Below are 8,356 nucleotides of genomic sequence, written 5' to 3' on the forward strand. Positions count from 1 at the left end.
TTTTTCCTGGAGGGTAGTGTGCAAAAAAAAAAAAATACAACCAACTTATTCTCTTTGTTACCTTCTTTCCTTTCAATGGGTATCTGGCCTTTTCTGAGGCAGGAGTCTCTTTGTTTTTGTCTCCTTCTTTTCTCTCAATGCTTTTTAGACTATTCTATGGTTCGGAGATTCTTGGGTTCTTGAGATATCATCTTGGAGTTCTCTCTGGTGGCTTATCCAGGCTTTTGATTGATTTCTTTTGATGCGCGTTATGGAGATGGAATGAGATATAAGATACGTTTTGATGCAGCTTTTTTGATGGGATGGTACTTTTCAGCAAGGTTTTGAGTTGTTTATCTATGGAAGGTGGTTTGAACCTTTGTTAAGGTTTGTACTGGTGTTGGTTTGAGTGTCCAGGTGGCAATTTGGTCTTCAAGTATCGGCATGGTTAACCTTATGGAGGTGGTTGTGTGATGTTCTTTAGCTTCGCCTCGGTCTTCTTTCTTGTGGATGGTGTTCCCGGGCTAAGTTGTTGATTATTTGGGAATCCTTCTGCTTTCATCATCCTACGGCTTGCTGTTGGAGGGTGCTACGCCTTGATTCATTCTGGAGTGAATATCCATCATCTCATGACATTCTTTCTGGTGATGACTTGAGTTCTAAGGTATCTTATTTGCTTTTTGATTGAATTATGGTATTTAGTTAATTTTTGGTTTTGGTTTGATGACTTATTGCCCCTAGGAATGCCCAGGTTTGATGTAATAGTGATAAACTTTTGATGGAAGTCTTATTTGGCTTCTTTCCTCTCGGGTATGCCCAGAGTTTCTGTACATATCCATTTGATCAATATAATTTATCATTTAAAGATAAAATAAAAATAAAAATAATGCCAACATCTTTCAGTTCTAATTCCTCTTACTTACTTTGTTGTTCTTCAATCTCGATTGGTAAGCTTATTTCAATTCAATTTTGTTTTGAATAAAATATTTTGAATTCTATTTCAATGTCTCTAATCTCTCGAGTCTAATTCATTTTCTAAATTGATTCCAAATTTGTATTTAAGGTTCCCAATCTCTCAGGTATGACTTAGTTAAAATATGTTTTAAATTCGATTTCAAGTGTTTGTACTCTTTTAACAAGTCTTGATTTGTTTTGAGGATTATTTTACTTTTTTTGAGTAGTTCATATACAATAAATGTAAATGACATAATGAATAAAGACTTTATGTATATGAAGAGCTCCCTAAACCACAAGACTCTTGGCTTTGCCAGTGTATATAAAGAGTTACCGCAGTATATGCAACTTTACCTCTACTTTTATAGAAAAAAAAAACTATTTATTTGAGGTCGAACTCATGACCAATTGGATATAAAAGAACAATTTTACCATTAATTCAAGGTTTGCGCTCAAAACCTATATCCCATTGAGATTTTCAAAACGTATCCTTTTTTTGGAAAATATGACAAGTAGAAAAGGTTCGGTCAGTAATCATATGGGCTTAGATTCATATTGTTTGAATGAAAACAATATGGGGAATGTAGGAAACTATTTAATTCAATAGAAGTATAGATTATAGCCAGCAAAGTCATTGCATTGTATTGAATGAAAATAGGTTAGCTTGTATTAAACTGAAACCTGATTTTAATAGTTGGGTCACGAGTCACTTGTCGGGTTTCAACCAGTTTTACCACCCCTAGCTCGGTGTGATCACAACAACTTGCTATTTTGCTAAAAAAAAATAAAAATACTTCACCAAAAGTTAATTTCTAACACCATTATATTTGTAGCAATTTATTTTTTTTAATGACCAATTATTATTATAGTAGTTCATGAATTTTATTTGGTTCATTTCCTGAACGTTTTTTAGTTGAAATAGGATCGATTGTAAGTCCATTTTTAATATCACCCATTTATTTTTTAATTCTATGTTTACAGTAATCTTGAATTTGGATGAGATACAATATATAATTATATTAAAATTTATATAAATTCACTCAAATTTAAATTCAAAATTCATGCTTCAACCACTATTTGAATGTTGTTTTGAGTTGAATGAAATTTATTGTAAGCCTTTTGCATATGGTTGTTTTGTAAATATTTTGTTATGTAAAATGAATTTTATTTTTGACATAGAATATATATAATCTATATTAGTAATTAAATTTAGGATTGTGACGCCAAACACATTTTATTATAAGGGGGGTAGAATCCAACATGAGAAAATTAATCGTCAATTAATTTGCAATTTTAGTGGCAAGAATTAACGCGATGCAAAGTTTGCAAACGACGTCGTAATTTGCGCAACTCTGAGTTGAGGAATGTTCAGAACTCAGAAGGGGTGAAGGGGAAAGGGGGACGCCACAGCGAAGGAGAGAGAGAGAGAGAGAGAGAGAGAGCCAAAATGATTCGGGCGGTGATAGTGATGAACACCCAGGGCAAGCCTCGCCTTTCCAAATTTTACGATTTTCTGGTATGCTATCTCCTCCTTTTCAACACTTTCTGTACTCTGTTTATGTATGCTTTTTGGTGATTATAATTTGAATTGCAATTTTTTTTAAAAATAATTTAGCATTAGCAATTGATTTTTGAGTTTAATATTGTGAGGTCAGCCTGTGGAGAAGCAGCAGGAGCTTATTCGTGGCGTCTATGGAGGTCGCAATCATTACTCTTTCTGTCTCTCTTTGTGGCACGCGCACCCACATATTTCTAACTGATCTCAAACTGCCATGTTAATGTGGTTTTGGATCTGGTTATCAGATTCTGTATATATATTTATGCGATGCTTATAGGAATCCATTGTGTTATTCCTTTATTTAATTTTTAGTTTTAATAATTTTAAGTTTGAGCCTCCATTTCACTGATTTTTGGATTCCATACAGTCTTATCGAGTAGAGCTGACAGCGTGAGCAATTTCATGGCGGCTGATTCAATCTTCGGTCCGGTATTTTCTTCTATCTATAATTCCTTTTTGCGATTAAAATCTTCTGACGATGCAAAATAGGGCAAAAAAAAAAATAGGTACCCTAAATATTTGCGCGAAAAAGCCTCTTTTTTTTTTTATCATTCCAGAGAAATCTAATGTAATTAATAGAACATTGTAATCTAGACTTCTCTTCGGGGCATGTCATTACCTTTGAAGATTCAATATTATCATCATCCAGTAATTTGATAGAAGTTTGACATCAGTGAAGTGACGCTTGTTTTGGATCATTAGTTCTTTGCTTTGTTATCCTTGGTGGATTTTTGAGCTAGAACTGCATATGGTTACTTTTTCTTTTAATGCAGGATACTCGGCTTGTTTACAAGCACTATGCAACTTTGTACTTCGTCTTTGTGTTTGATAGTTCTGAAAACGAGCTAGCCATGCTTGATCTGATACAAGGTACACTTCCTAACAATTCATTGCCTTTAAGAAGTTATTAGTTGTCGGCGAACTATTTATGCTGCTAAGCAATAGTTTAAACATTGTTCTTGTGCAATGCAGTGTCCCTGAAAAATGAATTCAGGGGGGGGGGGGGGGAATGTAGAAGTTTGAGCGTATATTGTGCAGGATTGTTGAAAAAATCAAATCACTTGTGAAAGTTCCCGGTGGAAGTTAAAGTAATCATGAAGAATACACTAGTTTGAATGCAATTCGGGAGGATAAAAGAAATAAGAATTTGTGGCAAGAAGAGTTCACTAAGCAAATAATTTTGTTGATGATGTGCATCAATAGTTAGCTAAACATGAGGTCCATAGTCAATTCTATTAGAGCCTTAAAATTATTGCGGAAAGTATTAATTTTTGAAATTTCCAAAATTCCTTAAAAAATTATATGAACCTTGAATTCATGTTTCCTTATGCCAAGCTAAATTTGAGGGAAAATGTGCAAATCATTTAAAATTTGTAGACAGGATTGAATTTGGATGCAAGTTATTGCAATGGCTTGTTTATCAAAAGAAAAATTCAAGGTTTCGTCTTTATATGAATTTTATGGAAATAAAATTCAGGTGCAACACATTTTAACAAACCAAGCCTTGAGTCTCACTAAGTGGAGTTGGTTACTTAAATCATTTTCCGCCAATTTACATTATGGAATTTTTTTTGACAACTTAAGAGCTATTAGATCCTTATGCACTATCTCATTTCAAGTTTTTTAGGTCTACTTCTACCATTTCTACTATCATTAACAATCTAACATAACTAGCTCAGTTCTCTACTTGGCCTACGTTGCAATTGTCTAAACCATCTAAGTCGCCCCTCCATTATCTTCTATGGGTGCTATTTCTAAGCTACCACAAATATGTTCATTTCTCAATTTTTATTTTAATGTTATACCACTCATCACGTTAGTATTCTCATTTTAGCAACATTTTCTTTTTAGAATTTTTTTCAACTGAATCTGCTAATTTTTAGCAGAATTAGGTTACGTGCCCATGATGGAATAGGTTGTCCTTGAATTCCACCAAAAACAGCAAAATATCTCTTTCTGCCTTAGATAAACAGAGAGAAAATACGCAAGAATTCGATGCTTATGCTTTCTGGGGAAATGCTGTCTATCATTTGTACCTTTTCATTTTTGATTCTATTTTTCAGGACTTGTTATATAATTAACTTCTAAAGATATTGTAAGTTGTTAGCTGAAAGAACAAGAATAATTAACTTCATTCTTCATGGTTTAAAAAATGGTAGCAGTCCACAACTCCACATAATGTTTCAGACGTTATGTAACGGGCAATGGACGCGTGCCCATGAATTAGGAACTTGTTAAAAACATATTGACTTACATGTTTTGATCTCAGAATCCTATATACTAATGTTTTGTGATTTTTAGTATATTTATTTAATTTAAATATAACATATACTAAAAGTCTTGGATATCACCTTGGTTGCTTTAATTGCTATTGGCGAGAACAAGCATTCATTTGCTCCTTTCACTAATTTATTAATATAAGTGAAGTTTAAACTTTAAACTAAGAAATATAAAATGTAAAATGTTCATTTGTTAAACAAGAACAAAAATGCATAGTAATAAAACCTATTTTTTGACTCAAAATTAGGTGTAAGCAAAACGCGAGGAAATGAAACTGAAAGAACTTACAATATGTAAATATGCAATTTTAATGACCACAAAAGGTTAGGTTTTATTAGTGTGCTAATCATTAAATAAATTCATACTAAATGTAAAAAAAAAAAAAAATCAAAAATGTTTTTTTTTTTTTTAAATTTTTTATTACTAACTAAAACAAACCAACTTATTATTGAGTTTATAAGCTTCAATAGAGGGAAAAGAGTAAAAAAGTGCCCAAAAAAAAAGCTCAAAGAAAATTATTTTGATCATTCACAGCCAATCTGATAAGGTAACTGGGTCACCTGTAGCAGCCCATAACAGTCCATAACGGCTGTTAACCATCGTGGCCAATATGGTTGTGAATCCGAGGACATCCAAGATATTGGCCTGTAAATTCTTTTAACAGCCAATTTTTAAAACTGAGTCAAATTATTTGAGCTTTATGTTATTAAATGATTTGAAATTTTAAAGTGTTGTACATTTCAAACATTGCTTGTGGAGGAGCTGTGAGGAGGAATTTAACCCGATTCTGGGAGTTTTGTTGAATATGATTTTGGCATATGTCATGCATTTCAATATTTGTTGTTATGTTACTAGGCTTTGCAAACTTAGAACATGCTCCATGTTTGACCCAAATTATGCATTTGTTCATCCAATTATTGTGCAGTTAGATGCTGAATCCTTCTCAAGCATATGGTACATTTTATGACCTCATAGGTGGGAATGGCAGAATCAGTCACCAATTAGATTACAAAAAATAAATGTTGTCATGAACTATTTTAACTTCATTTTTCCACATTGAAGAGAGTTTATTCTTATAGCTTTATTTATTTATTTATTTATTTTGGGATAGTGGAGTTGTGGGGTGGTTTGGGTTTGGTCTGCAGCTTAATTGCTCAATCTGAAATTTCTTATGAGGATGATAGACTGGGTTCACTATGCATATTCTCTGCCTTCAAGTAAGCTACATGTGGCACACTGGCAGTAACTGTTTTTTTTTCTTTTATTTTTTGAAAAAAATTGTTAATACATATACAGAAATTTCTGTCATTAAATTTGCTATGATTGGATAATTTTCTTACCTTAACCCTCGTGCCTTCAGTTTTCGTGGAAACATTGGACAAATGCTTCAAAAATGTATGCGAGCTTGACATAGTATTCAATTTTAGCAAGGTTGTTGTTGCTTTTTTTTTTTCTTTTTTTTTTTTCTGTTCATTTATTTTGTAAAATATGCTTAATTCTTAATGCTTTGAAAGTAGAGCTTAGCAAAATAGATAGCTAACGCATATCTTCTTTTATGTGAACGTCAATGGACTTCAGGCTGGTTCAATTCTAGAGAAGTATTGTCCGTTTTGGTCTATTGGTCTCACAGCTTTGTCCTATAAAGATGCCTCACATAATTTGAGCTCAAACCATTCTTATAAAACTATGATCTCCTTAGTTCACATTCCATGTGGGACTGTGACACTGCATAAATAAGTGTTTTCCTTTTAAGAGATGTTATTGAACAGGACTATAATATATTTCAATATACAAAATTTGAACTTTGTTGGGCTTTGAACTAGTTGAAAATTAGCACATTATTTAGAATCGATAAAGGTACTCCACTTACAATTAAATACACTGCCAGTCTGGCTCTATGCTTGTGGAATAATGACTTTTGGAACATGAGTCAACTTGAAGTTCGATCATTCACTTTCCAAGTTGATGAGTAGCTGATATGACAGGGTTCTCTTTGATGATTCATGATCTCAAACAGTCAACCTGGGACAATTATACAACATTAAACTTCCAAACTGCAAGTCCACTAGGTGAGATTGGGTAGCGCATCTTTTTCTGCCATTCCATTCGAAGGAGGACATCATTTCTTTTCAATCTGGGACGAAAATATTTCCTGGATATCTTTAATATGAAATCGCACTAGCTTGGGTGTACAGGCCCAGCCAAACTTGGTCAAGACTCGGCTAGGTTCTAACTCAACTAGGAAATTGTTTCAACCCGTTTAATTAATTCGTTTGTTCTTGTTACTCTTTTGTTCCTCAGTGGCATGTTAATGCATATTCATTGAACTAATGAGTAGTTAATTTCAACAGATGCATACCATATTAGATGAAATAATTTTTGGAGGTCAGGTGCTGGAAACAAGTTCAACAGAAGTAATAAAAGCTGTTGAAGAGATTTCAAGGTTCTCTCTCTCTCTCTCTCTCTCTCTCTCTCTCATGTAATAGAATTTTTAATGATGTTGTTTACCCCGCTGGCGCAGATTAGAGGCTGCCTCAAATTCTCTCTCACTTCTTCCCAAGTCTGTGTCTAGCTGGCGGAGTTGATTAATCTGCTGTTACTTCGAATGCTTGTCTGGTTATAATTTGACTTTGATACCGGCCCAAGCATGCATTTTATATCTTTCCAGATGCCTTGTTAAAATGTTGGCTTCTTGGTGATCCACGGCTCAAAGATTGTGAAAAATCAAGCTCCCTCAACATGTAATGGTGACCTGGGTGTGTTATCAATTAAATATACTTTTTATTTGGAATTGTGGCATCTTCCGTGCTTGTAGAGTTTTATTTTTTAGGGTAAAAGACATTTACCTTCCCTAAGATTTGTCAAAAGACAAGAATCTTCCTAAGGTTTCAAAAATTTCATTGACCTCTCATATAGTTTCAAAAATGATAGACTTCCCTTAAGGTTTGTCAAAAAGATACAAATTTCTGCTCAAAAAAAGACTTGTTTTTTTCAAAATGCAAGGAGAGGATTATATCTTTTCAACAAACTTAGGTTTCTAAAATTCTTGAAATCTCAAGAAAGGTTCTTGCAATTTTTTATTTCTTAGAAGAGGTCTGTGTCGTTTTATTTATCTAACTCAGGGAGGTCAATGTCTTTTGGCTTATTTTTATGTGCAATTGTTGCAAGACAATAGTATTTATACATCTGACCGACAAATACAAGCAAATACTACTGGCCAACAAATACGATTGATTATTTGATTCTTTGCAGTTCCTTTAATGCTCACCAGGCTTATTTTTCTGCCATTTGCTGAAAACCAGAATGATTCTCATACACCTTGAAATTCGAGTATGAGTGGAAGTGTAGAACCTAAGCTAGCCTCGCTCAATTTGAGTTTGACAGGTCACCTAAATGTGAGTTTGACAGGCCTGTGCGACTTTTATTTCTTTTAACATATTTAACTCATGGCTTCTTAAATTTGTTTTAAAAGTAAATGAGCTTAACAATCAACCTCCTGTTTAGCATCTAATGTCAAATTTAAGTTTTAAATTAAATCGACTTAGGTTTTAAGTCAACATCATATTTTTTTTATTCTGAGACACT

General features: G+C 33.3%; 1 protein-coding gene across 1 annotated transcript; it reads left to right on the top strand.

Annotated features, from left to right (window-relative positions):
• Nucleotides 1-2,195: 2,195 nt before the first annotated feature.
• On the top strand, nt 2,196-7,562 carry LOC131149189 (AP-3 complex subunit sigma). The gene is made up of 7 exons (XM_058099451.1): nt 2,196-2,449; nt 2,589-2,631; nt 2,859-2,920; nt 3,265-3,361; nt 6,132-6,202; nt 7,123-7,214; nt 7,293-7,562. Exons 1-7 carry the CDS (start codon nt 2,381-2,383, stop codon nt 7,354-7,356), a joined length of 498 nt encoding a protein of 165 aa, XP_057955434.1. The 5' UTR covers nt 2,196-2,380; the 3' UTR covers nt 7,357-7,562.
• The last annotated feature ends 794 nt before the right edge of the window (nt 7,563-8,356 follow it).

This window comes from Malania oleifera, chromosome 1, assembly GCF_029873635.1.
Source record: "Malania oleifera isolate guangnan ecotype guangnan chromosome 1, ASM2987363v1, whole genome shotgun sequence".
Lineage (NCBI taxonomy): Eukaryota > Viridiplantae > Streptophyta > Magnoliopsida > Santalales > Ximeniaceae > Malania > Malania oleifera.